This window comes from Haliotis asinina, chromosome 11, assembly GCF_037392515.1.
Source record: "Haliotis asinina isolate JCU_RB_2024 chromosome 11, JCU_Hal_asi_v2, whole genome shotgun sequence".
NCBI classification, from domain to species: Eukaryota; Metazoa; Mollusca; class Gastropoda; order Lepetellida; family Haliotidae; genus Haliotis; species Haliotis asinina.
The window spans coordinates 40,045,114-40,066,919 of NC_090290.1; the positions used below are offsets into that span (position 1 = coordinate 40,045,114).

At 37.8% G+C, this 21,806-nt stretch overlaps 1 protein-coding gene across 2 annotated transcripts in view; it reads right to left on the bottom strand.

The window, feature by feature from the left end:
• Positions 1–21,806, bottom strand: part of LOC137256569 (zonadhesin-like) — an 81,400-nt gene that overhangs the window by 57,469 nt on the left and 2,125 nt on the right. For both annotated transcript variants that reach the window (XM_067794435.1, XM_067794434.1), the window contains exons 2-8: positions 10,750–10,938; positions 9,324–9,569; positions 3,981–4,208; positions 3,018–3,245; positions 2,217–2,444; positions 949–1,176; positions 148–375 (exon numbers count right to left, since the gene is read on the bottom strand). In XM_067794435.1, the coding sequence (XP_067650536.1) occupies positions 148–375; positions 949–1,176; positions 2,217–2,444; positions 3,018–3,245; positions 3,981–4,208; positions 9,324–9,569; positions 10,750–10,938 (1,575 nt within the window). The remainder of the gene's footprint in view (positions 1–147; positions 376–948; positions 1,177–2,216; positions 2,445–3,017; positions 3,246–3,980; positions 4,209–9,323; positions 9,570–10,749; positions 10,939–21,806) is intronic.

Here is a 21,806-nt window from a genome sequence, read left to right on the forward strand (position 1 = left end):
AATGTGTCCATGCTGACTTACTATCTGCATTCCATCAATAAGAAAAATGTAATGGAAGTCTTTGGCTATAATATATTGATCAGTTAGAACTGACTGATCTAAAAACATGCCATGTGTGACCAGCTTGTATCTCCATGCAGTAATCACCTTAGGAAAGGGGCAACATCCCCATGTTCCATCCAATCGTTTACAACAGGTGTCATTGCCTGGGCAGGAATGATCACTGTCACACATCACATCCTTCTCTTTCTTTAGTGCTGGACGTTTCTTGAGCCAAGGAACAGACATGCCCCCTGCTGCATTACATTTGCCATGAGGCATGTCACATGTGGTCCCATTGGGGCAGCAGTGGGCACCATCGGAACAGCACACAGCCTGGGGAAGGTAAGCATTGTATAAAGTCTCTCTGTTCTCCAGTAGTTTTCAAACCTGATGACTTGTTGGAGATTAATGGTGTTCTGTATTGGATTCGTATTTGTTGAGCCAATATGGTGTACATGTGTTGACTGGTATGAATTGTGTACAGTGCCCTTTTCATATTCATATGACACTTCAAATCATGTCAACCTCTCTATAAATGATCAAGTAAGTCAGAAAGTTCAAGATCTATTACAAAGTCCACTTTTAATAATCAGCAGAGTAAATGTAATTTACTGAATAAAATTGATATTTTACACTCATCCAGACTCATGACGTCAAGCACTATAACCATGAGTCAGGGGAAGGAAAAATGACTACATAACCATCACTAAGTGGTTGGCCATCACATATAACATGCTTCAGAGTTCAAAAAGATGTGGCAGACAAAAACTTCCCTGACTTTTTGAACAAAGTAGAAATTCACTGACACTTCCCTGGCTTGTGGGAGCCATGTGCTTCTGTCTGGACAGTGGTTCACACAGGTCCTGCCAACACTCCACATGCCAGAGACCGACACTTGAGACTAACCTGGGGCATAGGACAGCATCCCCACTGGTGGTTGGCCATCATACAGCAGGTGTCCCCATCCACACACTCATGTGTGGCATCACACTGGATGTCACCAACATCCTTTCTAATGGCTGATGTCTTCTCCATCCAGGCTGTGGTCACAACCCCTTTCTGGCATGACTTTCTGGCCATGTCACATATATTACCCTCCGGACAACAATGGGCATGGTCAGGACAGCATACAGCCTACCAGATAATATGTAAATAGAAACAGGACCTTTTATGTATGTGTTGTATACTTAATACCTCCATAGCTTCTTGTTCATGCATATTGGCAGCATCTTTCTGTGAGATATATCCATGCATGTGTCAAGGCTGAAGATCTTTGTCATCTGAGATGTGAGTGAGTGAGTGAGTGAGTTTAGTTTTACGTCGCACTTAGCAATATTCCAGCTATATGGCGACGGTCTGTAAATAATCGAGTCTGGACCAGACAATCCAGTGATCAACAACATGAGCATCGATCTGCGCAATGGGGAACCGATGACATGTGTCAACCAAGTCAGCTAGTCTGACCACCCGATCCCGTTAGTCGCCTCTCACGACAAGCATAATCACCTTTTATGGCAAGCATGGGTTGCTGAAGGCCTATTCTACCCCGGGACCTTCACGGGTCCATCTGAGATGTGAACATGCATGTCTGTGGCCATCGTCGGGATGTGGTATTGGCTACTTAAATCTCTTTTGAAATATCCTAATACATGCATATGTTCAGCCTCCAGTGAGAAGTATCCAATCTATTTGATCAAATGGGTCTTCATCAAACTGTGTGGTGATACGTCAACACATGGACAACTAAGAGATGCATGCTTCCTAAGACCTCAGACTGAAGTGTCCATCCAAAGACATAGAATCAGACAAGTCTATACAGAAACTACTGGTGGGATTGGTCCATCCATGGACATACAGTGAGATATATCTATCAGTTGGCATTCAGTGAGATGTGTCTACACACATCATGGGACATACTAGCAGTCTATCCCAGGCCAAACAGTGAGATGTGTCTGTTCATAAACTTCCAGTGAGATGTGTTGGTCAACAGGCTTACAGATAAAACTGTCTATCAAAAGACTGCATGTAATGTGTCCATGCTGACTTACTATCTGCATTCCATCAATAAGAAAAATGTAATGGAAGTCTTTGGCTATAATATATTGATCAGTTAGAACTGACTGATCTAAAAACATGCCATGTGTGACCAGCTTGTATCTCCATGCAGTAATCACCTTAGGAAAGGGGCAACATCCCCATGTTCCATCCAATCGTTTACAACAGGTGTCATTGCCTGGGCAGGAATGATCACTGTCACACATCACATCCTTCTCTTTCTTTAGTGCTGGACGTTTCTTGAGCCAAGGAACAGACATGCCCCCTGCTGCATTACATTTGCCATGAGGCATGTCACATGTGGTCCCATTGGGGCAGCAGTGGGCACCATCGGAACAGCACACAGCCTGGGGAAGGTAAGCATTGTATAATGTCTCTCTGTTCTCCAGTAGTTTTCAAACCTGATGACTTGTTGGAGATTAATGGTGTTCTGTATTGGATTTGTATTTGTTGAGCCAATATGGTGTACATGTGTTGACTGGTATGAATTGTGTACAGTGCCCTTTTCATATTCATATGACACTTCAAATCATGTCAACCTCTCTATAAATGATCAAGTAAATCAGAGAGCTCAATATCTATTACAAAGTCCACTTTTAATAAACAGCAGAGTAAATGTAATTTACTGAATAAAATTGATATTTTACACTCATCCAGACTCATGACGTCAAGCACTATAACCATGAGTCAGGGGAAGGAAAAATGACTACATAACCATCACTAAGTGGTTGGCCATCACATATAACATGCTTCAGAGTTCAAAAAGATGTGGCAGACAAAAACTTCCCTGACTTTTTGAACAAAGTAGAAATTCACTGACACTTCCCTGGCTTGTGGGAGCCATGTGCTTCTGTCTGGACAGTGGTTCACACAGGTCCTGCCAACACTCCACATGCCAGAGACCGACACTTGAGACTAACCTGGGGCATAGGACAGCATCCCCACTGGTGGTTGGCCATCATACAGCAGGTGTCCCCGTCCACACACTCATGTGTGGCATCACACTGGATATCACCAACATCCTTTCTAATGGCTGATGTCTTCTCCATCCAGGCTGTGACCACACCCCCTTTCTGGCATGACTTTCTGGCCATGTCACATATATTACCCTCCGGACAACAATGGGCGTGGTCAGGACAGCATACAGCCTACCAGATAATATGTAAATAGAAACAGGACCTTTTACGTATGTGTTGTATACTTAATACCTCCATAGCTTCTTGTTCATGCATATTGGCAGCATCTTTCTGTGAGATATATCCATGCATGTGTCAAGACTGAAGATCTTTGTCATCTGAGATGTGAACATGTCTGTCGCCATCATCAGGCTATTTATATATCCGCTTTTGAAATATCCTAATACATGCATATGTTCAGCCTCCAGTGAAAAGTGTCCAATCCATTCAATCAACTATATTTTCATATAAACTGTGTGGTGATATCTCAACACATGGACAAGAGATGCATGCTTCATAAGATCTTAGACTGAAGTGTCCATCCAAAAATATACAGTCAGATGAGTCTATACAGAAACTACTGGGGGGATTGGTCCATCCATGGACATACAGTGAGATTTATCTATCAACTGACATTCAGTGAGATGTGTCTTCACACATATGTGACATGCTAGCAGCCTATACCAGGGCAAACAGTGAGATGTGTCTGTCCATAAACTTCCAGTGAGATGTGTTGGTCAACAGGTTTTCAGACAAATGTGTCTATCAAAAGACTGCATGTAATGTGTCCATGCTGAATTATTATTTGCATTCCATCAAAAAGAAAGATGTAACGGAAGTCTTTGGTTATAATATATTGATCAGTTAGAACCCACTGATCAACACCATGCCATGCGTGACCAGCTTGTATCTCCATGCAGTAATCACCTTGGGGAAGGGGCAACATCCCCATGTTCCATCCAATCGTTTACAACAGGTGTCATTGCCTGGGCAGGAATGATCACTGTCACACATCACATCCTTCTCTTTCTTTAGTGCTGGACGTTTCTTGAGCCAAGGAACAGACAGCCTCCCATCTGCATTACATTTGCCATGTGGCATGTCACATGTGGTCCCATTGGGGCAGCAGTGGGCACCATCGGAGCAGCACACAGCCTGGGGAAGGGAAGCATTGTTTAACGTCTCTCTGTTTTCCAGCAGCTTTCGAACCTGATGACTCGTTGGGGGTGAAAAGCGCTTCATATTGCATTCATATTTAAAATATGATGGTATTGGTGTGTTTCAGCACCTTTATGACAATGTTTCATTACACTCAAACTCAGTGAATACTGAATCAGTTGCTTTACTGCATGTTCCAACATGTCAGTTAAATTGTCCATTAAGGACACCAAAAGTTGCATTTACACAAGAGTATAAATGACCTCACCACATTTAAGTTCATATATGACTATCACCTTTTAGGATGTTCCTATGCCTTTTGTTTGTAGAGGTTTCAGGTTTCCCCACAGGCATGGCAGACCAAAACTTCCCTGACTTTCGAAGAATAGTCAAGAGTAACTGAAACTCCCTGAAAAAAGTAGAAACTCCCCGACATTTCCCTAACTAATGGGAGAGATGTGCTTCTGTCTGACCAGAGGTTCACACAGGTCCTGCCAACACTCCACATGTTAGAGACCGACACAGCCATGAGACTAACCTGGGGCATAGGACAGCATCCCCACTAGTGGTTGGCCATCATACAGCAGGTGTCCCTGTCCACACACTCATGTGTGGCATCACACTGGATGTCACCTACATCTTTTCTAATGACTAATGTTTTCTCCATCCAGGCTGTGACCACACCCCATTTCTGACATGACTTAGTGGCCATGTCACAGGTATTACCCTCTGGACAACAGTGGGCATGGTCATTACAGCATACAGCATACCAGACAAAAGATAAACACTGAGCAGCACGAAAATGTTACAACATATCTGCAGTTTGAAGTGAGACTTCTACTAGAAGCCGGTGGTTTCCAATGTGATATGGTCATTATCTCTAATGTTGATAACAAGCTGCAGGTGAAAGTTGAGTGAGAAGCTGTTGCCAGGAAATGCTGTACCAAAGCATACACTGTCCACTCTGTGGCATGCTGTACCTGTGGAGATTGGAATTAGAAACAGTATTCCATGCTTGCCTTTAAAGGTGACTTACAGGATCTGGTGGTCAAGTTCACTGACTTGTTTGACCTTTCTTCAATTCCAGTGAGTGAGTGAGTGAGTGAGCTTTTAGTAATATTCCAGCAATATCACGGCGGGGGACACCAGAAAATGGGCTTCAAACATTGCACCCATGTGGGGAAACGAATGTGGGACTTCGGCGTGACAAGCGAACACTTTAACCACTAGGCTACCCTACCGCCCCTTCTTCAATTCCAAGTTGTGTAGACTGATGCTCATGTTGTTGATCACTGGACTGTCTGATCCAGACTCAATTATTTACAGCACACCTCAATATCTTTTCAGCTTCAGTTTTGCTGAACGTGGCATTAAAAAGCAAACAACTAACTACAGCATGAACTTTGAGGATATACACTATGGGAGGATATGTCCATAATGTAGATAGCCATGGGGGACATTTGACCGCAAGTCTTCATCAAGCCAGTTCTGAACATACTGAATCTGCTGTGCACTGGTCCAATCTGTCGCTTTATGTCGGATATGCCCATGCAAATCAGATCCAAACAGATTGAATCCTTTATGCTCCCGACAGTGAAAAGGAATCATTCATAACTACAGTGAGACCATAAAAGAGACAATTAAATTCAAATCTGTCACCTGCATTGCACATCGAGACTATCCAAGTTGCAGTTATGAATGCAACATGTCCATGCAAGTCTATACTCATTTGTGAAATATTTGCAAGCACTGCTGAATCCTACAGTGAGATATTGTAAGCTGTATGCTTCTCTCGAGCGTAATGCTGTCTGATGTATGCCTCTTTATACCAGTGTTAACCAAGTCTATAGGTGAGGGATAACAAAGGTGTACATCAGCCCGTATCACCCATGGAAGAAGTCTACAAAGTATTTATCTTACCATAATGGTATAATTCTATTTTATTTTGACGATCAATAAGCTTGCCACTGTCTACATGACATAAACAAAATGGCATCTGCCGCTCGACTGGACATTCAAAATCAGTGAAGCATATACTGACAGACTCAAAAGTGCTATAAAAACGGTAAATTGTGTATAAGTTGAGTGTGAAAATGATTCAATGTATATAAATTTGTATATAGGCAGTGAACATCAGTAAAATAAGTGTGTACATAGTGAACTTGAAAACAGCTAATCGAACGTTGTTCACACTGCTTGCTTCATATAACATCACATGAATGTTAGCGATGCAGCTTGGCTGTTACCATGGCAGTGGGTAATAACTTCTCCATTTGCCACCCTCCTGGGAAACTTGTTAAAGCATCAATGACCAATGAAATTAATGCATTTTGCAGGAAGGTAAGATATGTGTTCACATATATTGTTACTCAACATCAGAAGACCTGTCTGAGTCATGTCCATGCTTAATAATAATCAAAGCACGATGTACTGATGTAAAAATGGAAAATAATGATTATTACACATGGACCAGTTGACTTCATGAACATCCCAGGCAAACACTTTTGTTTGTCCTTGAGTAGTAAAGGTAGAATTTCTTGTTGATCAGCAGGTGACCTTCATCACAATCCTTCTAACAACAGGCATGCTAAAGCAACAAGAAGACCTTTGATTCCAACCATGAGACAATGATATGACTGTTTCATACCATGATGTAGACTGTTTTGTGCCATCATGCAGACATACCATGGAGAAATCATACTAGACTTGGTATTTCACACTATCAACAATGCATCATATTTTGAAACCATGTTGAAGTCTCTTTGAAAATATCTTCAAAAATGTCTGGAGCACATGCCAGTAAAATGTCTGAGACGATATCTGATGGCATGAATCATATCTACTGTTGCCAGTTCTATATTCACTTGAGAGCACTTTCTGCAAATTCAAAAATTATTTTCACTGTGTCAGTAACTGGCATACACAGGAAATATTTCAACAGTATGGTGTAGTGTAAGATATAGTTGACACTGACATTGAAAGGATCATTTGAGATTAACAACAACAATCAATTACAAGAGGCCTTTCAACCAGCATGGAGGTCTCGTATTGAAATGGTGTACTGCACTGTATATATGGTCACACACAGATGGTGGTCATCATGAAAGAGTGGCCATCAGTGGCCTAAACTTATGGCTAGGGAGGTGGTAATGATTTGTATGGGAGAATAGGAGAACCATGTACATTGTGAATGATTCCCCCTAAAAATGATGCGCAAAGTACCACCCCATCCCATCCCACCCCACCCCCAAATAAGGTCACCCACTCCTCCTCTTTACACGATTGATAAAGTGCAAATGACTGGGCCAAGGAGGAAACAGTTGTAGAAAAATTAAGGGAAAATGTGATGATATATTCCATTCCTTTGGAATCGTTTTATCTGTATGGATATATATTATACTTTTTCTCATATGTATTGGCATTGGTGGGTTGACTATTGGAATTGGATTATCCCCTACTATTTTTAATGGTATATGAGAACCTTGTATTAATTTTGGCTAGCCAGTAACCTCAGTCAGGTCACCTGTCCACATTTAACCATTTCATACCATGCAATCTTGAATCTGAAAACTGTGACTGAAAACTCTAAAACAATACAGACAATGTACAGTGTTCCCAGAAATTATTGAGAAAATCTTTGTTTTTTTTTCTAATGATGCTAAGATTGGAAAAAGGGCTTTCACTATGTACTAAGCATACTAAATAAGGGAGACAACTCTTGAAGGCTTAGAAGGCAGTTCATTATGTCAAGAGTTATCTCCCTTGTCTGAGCAGACGGCTTCCTGTGTTGACATGGCAGAATTTACAGCAAGAGAGAAAAGAAAGCTCATTCTAGATGATTTTGAAAGGGGTGAGGCTGATGCTAAAGTGTTAGCTTGTAGACATGGTATTCCTCTGTCTACAGTTTACAGAACTTTGAAGAATATTCAAACAGGAACCGGGATAGAGCACAAAGCAGGGGCAGGTCGGCCTAGGAAATTCAGTGTTGTGGATCGCCGAAGACTTGGGCAGATTGTGAGTAGGGGCAAATTGAAAAGTGTTGAGAACATCAGAAATGAAATGATTAGCAGAAGAAGTCCTCAGGTATGCAATGAAACAGTTAGGCAGGAATTACAGAGACTTAATTGGGTGAAAAAACGTGGAATTCCCTCGCCGTTGATGAAAGATGCACAAATGGAAAAACGTTTAAACCTGTGTCGGGCTCATGAAAATCAAGATTGGGATAATGTTTTCTTTTTGGATGAAAGTTCTGTTTGGCTTTTCCCTAATTGTGTGAAAATTTGGACCAAAGATACTGTAAAACCTATCTACCAGCGACCAAAACATAGCCCGAAGTTTCACATGTGGGGTGGCATATCGGCTCGCGGAGTGACGCCATTGTGTGTTTTCACGGGAAACTTGACAAAAGAAAGATACGTTGACATTCTAAATGGTCACCTTCTTCCGACAGCACAAACATTGTATGAAGATGATTGGATTTTCCAGCATGATGATGACCCAAAACACACTGCGCGCTACACAAAACAGTGGTTGTCGGGCGAAAATGTTCAAGTTTTAGACTGGCCCAGTTACAGCCCAGACCTAAACCCAATTGAGAATGTGTGGGGAGTCATGAAGGACAGAATAAACCAAAAGGAACTGAGAAATATTGAAGATATGAAGGCCGAGGTGGTCCAGTATTGGGATACCCTGTCACACGATTACCTACAAACTTTCATGGGTAGTGTGCCTAGGCGTATTCAGGCATGCATTGCTGAGCGAGGAGGTCTAACAAAGTACTAAAACAAGACTGAGACTGTAAAAGGATGATGTTTTAACATGTTTATGTAAGTAAAACGCCAGAAGTTAATAAACGTAATGAGTTACATGACGCAGCATGATTCTCAATAATTTCTGGGAATACTATATATACTGGCAAACAAGCATAAGTTGAGCACCGACTTGACAACTGACCTGGATCAGTACCGCCTACTGGTGCTTGACATTGTGGGCGAAGGGGCCTTGGTTTTTCTGTGATCAAGTGTACTATGCCTACTTCTTGTAAACGTCTCTGCACTGGTCCAACTTTTCCTTGTTTGCCAGTAGTTCCACAGTTATATCATGGGTACCTACCTCAGGAAACGGACAGCATGCATACTCCTGGTTCAGTCCCTGACAGCAAGTCTTTCCTTTGGGACACATGACCTCCTTGTCTGGACACCATCCGGTTCCCAAGACCTCAAGGTCGCCCTTCACTGTGTCGGTCCTGATGGGTTTAGGGGGTAGTTCAGGTGCCCGTTGGTGGACACACCCAACCCCGCTAGGGTGGCATGAGGCTCCAGATTGGCAGCAGTGAACACCGTCTGAACAACACACTGCCTGTAGACAGAGTGAGTGAGTGAGGTTAGTTTTACACAGCCTTTATCAATATTCCTGCAATATCACAACACAGACAGCAGAAGTGGGTTTCACACATTGTTCTCATGTGGGGAATTGAACCCAGTTCTTTGGCATGAAAAGCAAACACATTAACCACAAAGCTGCCCCATAGTCCTTCCTGCAGACAGTAGCTGGTTTTTGGAAAACAAATGTCAATAATTTATGGACAATATTTAACAGCCATACTTACAGTTAATATTTTACAGACAATAACAACATATGGCTTGTTTACCAGTGTTTGCCCTAGACATGAAAATTGAGTCATGAGAGGAAATCAGGGACATGTTTTGGGTAGTCAAATTCAGTATGGAACTTTCATCAAGATGTCAGCTGTCATTCTTTAATAACCATAAAAAAAAAACAAGGTCAAGCAGGTCAGGTATTTAATCAGCAACAAGCCAGTAACTGGCAACCAATAAACTAAGCAGTTTAAAACAACAGCAAATTACAAGCTTAGATTATCTGAAACTTAGGGCCCAGTAGCAAACTTTTAATTTCACTTCGTATTTGAGATAAACTGGTGAGTCAAATATGCACTTTTTCTACATCATTACTGTTAACATGGGAAGGAAAAAGATGCAGTAAAATATCAAACATATACAAATCATAAATTATTGTGAAGTGCATAGATGATGTGAACTGTTTTCTTCATCATAAAAACTTTATTTCATCAGATTTTGAAATGAATCATGTCTATGGTCGCATTTTTGGCATCACATGACATTTACAAAAACACTTTCTGTAAATTCAAGAACTGTTTTCATTGTGTTAGTAAATGCCATTAGAAGAAACTGAAACCTGTGAAGATCCAGGTTACAACTGGACTAAAGGGTGGTCAGACTCGCTGACATCACTGCATATGTCCCAGTAGCATAGATCAATGCTCATGCTACTGATCACTGGATTGTCTAGTCCAGACTCAATTATCTACATACTGCCACTATATAGCTGGCATATTGCTGTGTGGGACATTAAACAACAAATAAACAAAAGTGGAAATTCAAAATCAGCATTATAACATGCATGTTCATAGAAAAAACTGAACATCAGGTTTGGAATCATTCTGACACTGGGGCTAAGTAACAGCTGCTGAATTCAAATTATATATAAAAATGCTTACATTTGGATAGGGACAACATCCAAATTGGTTCTGTGTAGTCTGACAGCAAGTGTTTCCAACAGGGCACTGAGTTTGATCCGGACAGGTGAAGTTTTTGAATGACGGGTCAGCATGTGGTTTAAAGAACAGCGTATTCCCAGCTGCTATGCAGGGTATAGCACAACACACCAACGCCAGCTGTAGTATCATCTGAAAAAAAAACATGGTTATATTGATATATATGTAGGGCTGGCTCTTTTACTAATTTACAGGGGTATAGATAAGCTGTGTATGTGCGTAAATTACACATTAATACACACATACTTATGTGACCACTTCATTGCTATTAAGTCCATTAGGTACAGTATGCCTGCATTGTTTTAAATACTAGTACTCAAGTAATCATATAATTTGATCTTACTTGCTTACACACAAAATGTCAAATCTGAGACCCCACACAATATATTTTGACTATCCTTGCATGGTCGCAAAACAGCTGGGTGAATGTTGTTACCCCCCTTTGTTCAGTGACTCAAGGGCACACACTCAGAGGTAGTGTCTGTTATGCAACATCAATGTATACATATTCATCATTGCAGATTTTATTGCACTGTTTGGAGTACATTACCATGTGTTTATTTATTGAAACATGGAGTTCAAACAAAGAGGTCAGAAACCAATGAAGAAAATAGTCTTGTCTGTATTTCATGTTTCAGGGGACTGCCATTTGCAATGACAGTGTGTATACTATTTAAGAGAACAAATGTGATTGGACACTAGAAGAGCCTTAGCCAATTGAGTTAAAGGTTGCATTTGCAGTGTACTGGTTCCTAAACCCTTTTGCACAACACTTTTAACACTTATTATGTCACTATCTTTGAGTGTCAAGGGATAATTATGAACCCAAAACTTTTGGAGACAGACTTTTAACACCTTAATAATTTACGTCATTATATTCATGCTTACTATATGAAGAACAAATTATCTGAGATTCTCAGGGAGCCAGTCAAGTTAGTTTTAACAATATATTACCGGCCCAATCAGCTAGCATTTGGCTAGTGAGCCAATATCTATTCTTCCAATGTTTCATACAAGGTCAGGAATCCAAACAAATAGTGACTAGCAATATAAGTGTATGAAACTACTAAAAAAAAGCCTGGAAACCCACAGCGGTGATAATTAACAACTGTTGCTGGGCCTGTTAACAATTGTAACCAGCCCTATTAAAAATAGGAAATTGAGGTTGGTGTTAAAATAAAGAAGTTAATGAATTACTTCAAGTGAGGTAAACTTAAACAAATGCAAAAAAATATATTTAGTAAAATCATAACTTGGTGGTCACTGTTGATTCGTTTAGTGTCACTGACATGTGAATCAGAAGAGAACATTATTCATTGGCTGAAAGAATTTTCTAGATGGTAAGAGTTCCGCCTGTAACCAGCACTTGAAATGTATCCTGTTTCCTAGGATTATTTCGGGGTTTTAGGGTCTCAGGTAAGGTAAGGATGTGGCTTAGGGTTAGGGTTAGTTAGGGTAATGGTTAGTTTTAAGGACTTTTTATAAATATACATTTGGTCTTTATTATTGAACGATAAAATTAAACTGGGGTTAAGGATGGAAATCTTTTTAAATAGATACCCTTGGAAAACGTACTGGAACCCAGGGCCAGCTATAAAATAATGTTGTAAGCTCGCCATGAAACTAGCATACACTGAACATAAACAGTCTTTATGAAAATGTATTCTATGAGGAACCAGACAGGAAAAGGTGACATACGAACAGAGACACTGTCTGAAAAAAGACAGAGGCTTTACAGTATCAAATAATTCTCAAAAAAACCATTGTCCGACTCCCCGGTCAAATGGAATTCACCATTGATCAACATTAAACTTTACCATGGTAAAGTAGCACCAAACTACTGAAATTTTTGATAGATGTATTTTGATGATGAAATAAAAATGAAACTGCTACCAACTGATAAGATCATCTGCAAAAGAAACCAATCTGTTAATTGTGATCAAGAGAATTTAATATTTGGTCAACTGGATTTCAAAAGTTTACTGAATCTGTATCCAGGTTGATGAGGGTCCTCCATGGGGGTACATATAAGCATTAAAATGTCCATTTTTAGTAAGACTACACACAATTCTAAACAAAAAAGCTGGCAAATGAACCTGAAACAGCCAGCGTGCATACGCCTACCGTCTGACATCTAGACAAACACATGGCAAGCTGAGAGGGACTAAGGCGTAAGTTACAACAAATTGATGAATGACAACTTACAAAAACACGTATGAATTATCGCTCATGCAGAAAAATGACAACCATACATACAGTAACTGTTTCTGTAGCACTCATCTTTGACGTTAGGGAAGAATTCAACTTGAAAGTTGATGAACACACGCACGTCAATACTGTAGAATGACAGCATGGAAAGTGGGGTACAAGGTTAGCGCCTAGAGTTACCTATTCTTGGTGGATGGGTCCATTCTGGGTTCCGTAAAGGTGGTTAAACAAGACATAACATATTTTTATTTTGTAAACATATTATCATGATTATTCAGAATACAGTTACAACTGTCGTAGGGATTAAAAATTAAAAACTTTTAATGCTTATATGTATCCCAAGGAGGGTCTCTCATGAAAAAGAATAACCTAGTTTGAGGTGTCAAATTGCTGTTTTGAAAATAATGCATATCCCCATTTCTTGAAAAGTTTACATAAGTGAGAATGAAATGAAATAGCAAAGGAACAAACGAACGGTTACATTACTTAAAAAAGGTGGAACTATTTGCAACCAGTTCCCTGTACATAACGTGTCTATTCTCCATTTGCCATGACATAGAAACATACAACTAAACTGGTTCATACTCACTTAAAGAAGGAAGAATGGAAGCTATATGTTTTGTGAGTATAATAATACATGATTTCAAATTAATATCATGATTATTGTCATTTGTAATGTCTGTGGGTTCATCCACATGGCAGCAAACACAGGAGAAGCCTTAATATCATCTTCAACATGTTGTCACTGTCAACACTTTTGAAATAATATTAATAATAATATTAATATAGGAATTAATATAGGATATTTATAAGCCACAAATATCCAAGGAACAGGTGCGTGCTCAACTTGCTGGTATTTTTCCCTTGATCATGGTATGTCGATCTCAACAACACATCGTACTATCAGTCTCAACTCCCTTAGGAGTATACAAATGCACTCTGGAATTTCAGTTACTGTGTCCCAGCTTCATTTTTTGTATATAATAAGAAGTCAATTTAATCTCTAAAAATCTAACAAATCATGTATTATCACTGATGGCGATTCGAAGTAGGCATCATAGCATATTGCATTTAACAATATATCTTATCTTTACAAACAGAACCATCAGCATGTTCAAATTCATTTCTGTTTCCTTTACAGTTTTTTAATCATGTAACCATTGTTCGTTTATTCCACTGATTTTTCAATTCATTCTGGCAATTGTTTTCACTTATCTATAAACTTTTCAAGAACGATGAGGACATGCATGATTTTATCAACAGCAATTTGACACCTAAACCTAGGTTAATTAATAAACATAGACATAGAGTTCCAGATAACATTTAGCTCAAGTGGGTACTGTACCCACTGTATTTGTTTGGAGTATGTATATTACTTGTCTGTGGGTATTCCGCTTACGGTTGCAAACTGTAAATATAATTGGATTTCATTTCATATCTACTCAAAACTGTAGCTATTAAATTTTGAGATGATAATAAAGTAGAGTTATCTTTCTTTGCTATTTCGCATTTTCAATAAATATTCCAGTAAACATATATATCAACTTCAAACATCATGTTGATTTACTGTTTAATAATACCATCATCATGATTATACATCATAAAAATCAGGGCACGAGGAAAATGAGTCAGGAAAGGTTACTTTCATACAGTCACGTGCCTTATGGCAAGGGACTATCATAAACATTTTGAACCTTCATTTCAGTGATTTTACTCAGACGAGTATATGAAATTTAGTAAGTTTCTTGGGCAAGCAATTACTACCTGGTGTCATACCTAATTAAAACCAACTTCAGTATAATGGAAATAATTTTCTAAAAACCTTTCATCCTATACTGAAAGTACAACAAAAGTCCCATATGAACAGAACATTAGCTCATAGCATTCGATCTCATTTTCATTAAGCAAGTGATTTTAATAAATATTTTCCATACGAATGTGTTTTAAACCTTTTGTGTATAAAATATTTTAAATGCATAATTGGTACAGGACAATTACGTTGCAATGTTTAACTGTACATTTTCTTTGAGTATTTCACCCCGATAGACAGCTTATCTAGGCCTCTGACATATTTCATATACATCCATCTGTGACAATAAGTTAATAATATCACGGTTCACGGTAGGTTTTTCAAGAGTGTGTGCAGAAATGAAATTACAGATATGTGGTCCAAATCATTTGCGCGCGCAACATTTATTACAATCCAGAATCATTTCAAAATTTCTTTTTTCATATGCTTCTGTTTTAATGTATTTTCCTAATTAAGCACATCAGTATCTATGCATCCAAAAGAATGTTTGCATGTTTTTATTACTTTTTGGCAGGAAAAATGTAAGTTTCTGTGTTAACGCGATTACTATTATATATTATTTGTTCCATGTGACTGGTTTCAGTAATTCAGTTACACTGTACAAGTGTACTTCATATATCATATATCATATTTCTCATAACATACAAGTTATAGTGTTAACATGATTACTATTATATATTATTTGTTCCATGTGACTGGTTTCAGTAATTCAGTTACGCTGTACAAGTGTACTTCATATATCATATATCATATTTCTCATAACATACAATTTATAGTGTTAACATGATTACTATTATATATTATTTGTTCCATGTGACTCAGGTTTCAGTAATTCAGTTACGCTGTACAAGTGTACTTCATATATCATATATCATATTTCTCATAACATACAAGTTATAGTATTAACATGATTACTATTATATATTATTTGTTCCATGTGACTGGTTTCAGTAATTCAGTTACGCTGTACAAGTGTACTTCATATATCATATATCATATTTCTCATAACATACAAGTTATAGTATTAACATGATTACTATTATATATTATTTGTTCCATGTGACTGGTTTCAGTAATTCAGTTACACTGTACAAGTGTACTTCATATATCATATATCATATTTCTCATAACATACAAGTTATAGTGTTAACATGATTAAAGTGAGTAACTGATGGTTTTATGCCGATTTTAGCAATATCCCAGCAATATCACGGTGGGGACACCAGAAATGGGATTCGTAGTTTGTAAGCATGTGGAAAATTGAACCAAAGATTTTGGGTGACGAGTGGACTCCTTAACCATTAGGTTACCTCAATGAACCTAGTATCTAAGCACTTCCATGGAACATGCATTTAGAACATTACAAGTCCTTACCTATTTCATCATGTATATGTTTTTTGTGGAGTGAGTGAGTTCAGCTAAACACCGCTTTAGCAATATTTGAGCAATGGCACAGAAGGGTACCCACGTGGAGAATCAAACCCGGGCTTTCGGCTGGATGTGAGGGACACTTTAACCACAAGGCTATCCTTCTGCCCATTGTGTAAAGTCACATGGTGTAGTGACAGTTCTGTTATGATACCATCTTGAAAATATCATTGCATTCTTCAGCAAACTTGGTGATTTTGATAAACACAATCCCTGATATTTTGCAAATACAGCTTGCCTGATAATATTCTCACTTGTACTTGACTCTAATATCGGATATACTGCACATCTCTATATGTAATACACAATGTCTCATATGACTCGGCTTTATTTTATATTTAAGTTTTATTTCTTCTTTTGTGAATCCACCTACTATATTTTTCAAGAATAAGAAAAAAAATGAATTTTTCCCACTCAAAATATACATTTCCAGTGGTTTTAATGGCCTAAAATGTAAACTTATAAGAACGTTTTTTTAGACTGTTTTTTCCTGCATATGCACTTCATAAACTGCCAAGAGTATAATGCTTTGAGTATTTAGAAGGGATATAACTTTGATAGCTGATTATATTTTTTCCTCCTGTCCTGTGGTTTTCTGAGGACAACATCAGTAAAACAAGTATAAAATTGGTCTGGCCTTACACACAAGTATCAGGAAGATGCAATATGCTTCCTGATAAAAACATTTTGAACAAATATTTGTTGACATGATCCAACTTCTTATTTGTTCAACAGTGTTAAACAAACATAACAAATGTGTTCCTGCTAAAAAAATAATAATTCATCCTCTTCTAAAAAGCAGATCACATTCCCAGGTAAAAAATGGTATCTTCTGCACACACCTTGAGAGATTATTTAAGGAAAAATTAAAGTACTGATACTTTGACTGGGATGCAGTGAAACAACGGCTTACACTGTGTTGATGAAATGATAAATTGGTCGTTCAACAGTACAATACCCCCAAAACATTTACTGTATTTATGATGCTAACAGCTGAAATTAAAACTGAAAAAAAACCCATTAGAAGCAATGATCTTCAGTGAAATTACATCTTATAATGTTCTTATCCTGGCTAGAATTTATCTTCAGTAAAGCAAACTTTGTCAGAGCATTTGACTAAAGGGATTGGGTGGTCAGACTTGCTGATATTGCTTGTCATATGAATATTACTTGCTATTAGTGTTAGTGACATTATGGAACCTGCTGACACGCTGATTCTTTTTACATGTCATTGAATCCTAATATTCCTATAAGCTCATAATGTCAGTCACTGGATTCTTTAGTCCACAGTTTATAATTTGCAGATCGATTTCCATATAGCTGTAACACTGTTGAGTGTGGCATAATTTAAAAACAAACAAAATTGGCTTCTTCTAGATAGCCAGAGCTCCAGGTAAGGTGCAAATTTGCATATTTTACCCAATAAAAATCACATTTACTCCTTCAGTTATATATCCGGGAGTACAAAAACACATAAGAATCACTTAAAACACAATAGGTCAATAATACCTTGCGTACTTTACTCATCTTAATAAACTGGCATGTGAATGATAATTCGTCATGGCCCCTGAACTCTACAACAGCGTTAGCCAATTTTCAGTGATGCCAATACATACAGTTACTATTAAAGCCGTAGCCACTGTCTGGTGTTTACTGTAGTGGTCACATGACTTCCGTGTTGAGTGTTTATAGATGACTGCCAACTATTTTGCAAAATAAGAATTACAAAAACCTCTACAGCGAAGCATTTTTACTTATATGCTTATCGGCGTTAATTACCCAATAAGGATAAGAATCTCTGGGTGAAAACACTCAATTCTTTAAACTAGTGTGATTATACAAAATGCTAGTTACTCCTCAAAAGGTGCAATTACTGAATACTCATACACAAACTGGCATGGGAGTAAATACCCCATTGCTTGTAAAATTTCTAGAGCTTTGGATAGCAATAAACAACATCTCACATAGTGCAAATGTGACCATGGTTATACAAAAGACAGGTAGAAAAACTGAGAAAGGAAGAACCTTTCCCTCATGTCTACACCTGGTTGAACCTGAAGCATAATTCAGCAAAAAATATCACATCTCAGCTTCATGTCAATTATGTAAAATCTAATTAAATGAGAAAGGAAAGTTTAATTTAAAAGACAGTTATCTCCACAAGCTGTTTGGGCTAACAAATGACATCAGATTTTGAGGAAGATACGTATACAACAATGATGCAAGAGGACAATGATTAACAATAACATACGGCATGTCTAATGTTAAGTTTTGTTAAGATCTCTTGGTGTGTGGCCCCATACTTTCTTAACTGACCCCTTTATTCAGATTATAGGGGTGAGTACTGGTCCAGTCTCTAAACAACAGAACATTGATAGACGTGGATTATCAATGCATGTTTGTACTAATCTACATATCCTTAGCAACTTAGCTTTAGAAAATTCAACTTATATATCTGCATTTATAAGAAAAATACTTCATGAGAAAACGTTTTGGACAAATACTTGCTGAGTGAGTAAGTGAGTTTAGTTTCATGCCGGACTCAGCATCAGATATCCTCTATATATTTCTCTCTATATTTTTGAGATACCGTTGTCATACTTTGGAATGTGTGAGTGAGTTGAGTTCTACGCCATATCCATCAATATTTCAGCTATATGGCAGCGGTCTGCAAATAACTGAGACTGGACTAGATAAACCAGTGATCAAAAGCATAAGCATCAATCTACACAGTTGGGATATGATGTCATGTGTCAATCAAGTCAGTTTGTCTGACCACCTGATCCCATTAGTCTCTTCTTTTGACAAGCATGGTTCGCTGAAGATAAATTCTAACCCGAATCTTCTTGGGTATGTCATACTTCTTTGGAATTAATACTATTAAACTTTATTTTTCAGTATAAATATTCTGACAACAACATACTGAGCCCCAAACAAGCTGTGCATTTACGAAAAATAGGCTATATTACGCTAATTGCTAAATACTTACATTTACTCTATGTCATAATAGCAATGTGTATTTACCCAGTATGTCAAAATCATGTTTTTGTATTGTATCAATTCAAGCTAATCAAACACAAATCTCTAAATATTCTTGATTTTATTAAAATGTGCAACTGAAACAGAATACTAATCATGGTTTATCAGCCCTTCACTGATTGGTCCATCTCTACATAGCGACCAATTAAATAGCTGTTTTCTTTCTGAAAACAAATCGATAATGGTGAGCAACTGTGATCGAAAGATTCCATATGTTCAAAATATACTATCTACCTTACAAACAGAAAACAACTTCCTTAGAGGAGTGCTAGATGCATTAATAGTAGAGGTGTGATGATACAGAAAATTCACGATATATGTATCGAGATATCCAGGAACGATACGATATGATTAGAATTAGATACACATCACAATATCCTATCTTCAGTTATTTTCCTTTAGAGTGAGTTTAGTTTTACGCCGCAGTAAGCAATTTTCCAGCTATATGGCGCCGGTCTGTAAATAATCGAGTCTGGACCAGACAATCCATTGACCAACAACATGAGCATAGATCTAAAATTAAAATTTTGAGGTCAACAATACGCATCATGATACGAAAGAAGTATCGATAGATTTATCGTTCGATTAAGTAGCACAATTATTGATAGTGAGATGTATTGTCACAACTCTGATTAACAAGCAAATACTGTGTTTCACAATCAGAATCAACTGCTGGTGACTGAACTTGTAACAATAGCTATTTCCAGCCTGATATTGAAACAACACAATGGGAACAAGGACATGTCATGTCACTGACAACACTGTAACTTATAAACCTGGGAATTTTTATTTGTTGCCCAATGTCCAACCTGGTTAAATCTGAGTGGGTCCCAAAGCTTTATAGAAGTGTCCAAGTGCCCCATCAGGTTAATTTTAGGTGGGCCCCTTGAAATTTAGGTGTTTGAAATTTTCAGCTAAATGTATGCAATTAATTTGTATGTTGTTAAATTGTTTTAATAAGCTAGTAATATTTTTTCTGAGACATGATCATGAACAAAAAACAAATCTTAAAGTTATGAAATGAAACATTTTAGAAACAAACATTTCAATGGCTGAACTTACTACAACAACCAAAGGATACTGCCTGTGGATTTAAAGTGGTTCATTTTACAATCTTTCGTATGTTTCTGGCAAATGATAACAGTATTGATTGCATTATACTGTATTTACTTGGGGAGGAATTTATGGTTTGGGGAGGCAGCATTTTCAAATATTTTTTGTCCACACGAGGCAACTTAAAATTTGGTCAGTGGCATTCTATATTTGGAGGACGTGGGAATGCTGTAAAACTGCATCCTACGTTTATCCTGATCACATACATTTTTTTCTATCTGATCATTATCTTAATGTGGCCGACAGACATCTTTTGCTATTCAACATCAGATAAAGTTATTTCCAGTGTCTTCAAAGTCTTCAACCAAGAAGACACATAGCTTATTTTGGACAAATATTGACAGAATATTACCACAACATTGGAAACATTTGGAGTGTGTGAGTGAGTGAGTGAGTGAGTGATGAGTGAGTGAGCAACTCTAGAATTGAGCTTCACACATTTTACCCATGTTTGAAATAAAACCACTGTCTTCTGCATAATTACCAAACACTCGAAACACGAGGCTACCCCACCCTCCTGAAGTGTCCTGTTTCTTAAACTCCATCTAAAATGACACCAAGGGAGTGGTAGTTAGCTACAAAACATTGTCCTTGTTAATACCCCCCTTTTGTTCATATTCCAAACATTACGTGGTAATAACCATAAAAATGGCCATTTGGAGTCTATTATAAATATTACCCACAAAATGAAACAATGTAACAGGCTTTATTTCAAAAATGAATGGCTTCCACCCATCTAGTGATTACCATCTCAGAATTTGGGTTCTAAACATCTACTGTCAATTACATAAAAAATATAAACTGATTTTTCTTTTTATTCTGTTTTGTCTTCTTATTCAAAGTAATTTACAATATGATTTGCCAAATGTATTTTGTTTAAAAACATCTGAAAAAACATCTTCTCATATGAGAGTGAAGGAGCACAAACTACACTGATAGAGGGACAATGGAAGCTTCATAAATTGTACCCATGCAGGGACAGAAATACAATTTTTGCAAAGGGTACGACAAGGCAAAAAACAGACACTGTAAAAGATAAGAATGGCCATAATTTTTGCTGAACAATTAAACACAGAACATTACAATAATTTCCAGCAAGGAGCCTCCAAATGTTAATCACTTTCCATGTGTTTCCTATTTACCTGTTGGCAGAGGAACAAGAGTGACTTGGATTACCATCCCTGACAACTGCACGACCTAAGTTTCAGCAAACTTTGCAGACTATATAGCTTAGCACTGTTCACATTCAAAGCCACAAGTCATATTTCTTGGGTGATTAACTTTTGGGAATACTGCATCCAAGTGTCTTTTTATTTTGAAATGAATTTTTCATTACATGAATCACCCTGAGTATCATGGTATGGTTCAGGGATTTACAGGAGGCAAAGTCCTGCATCCTAAA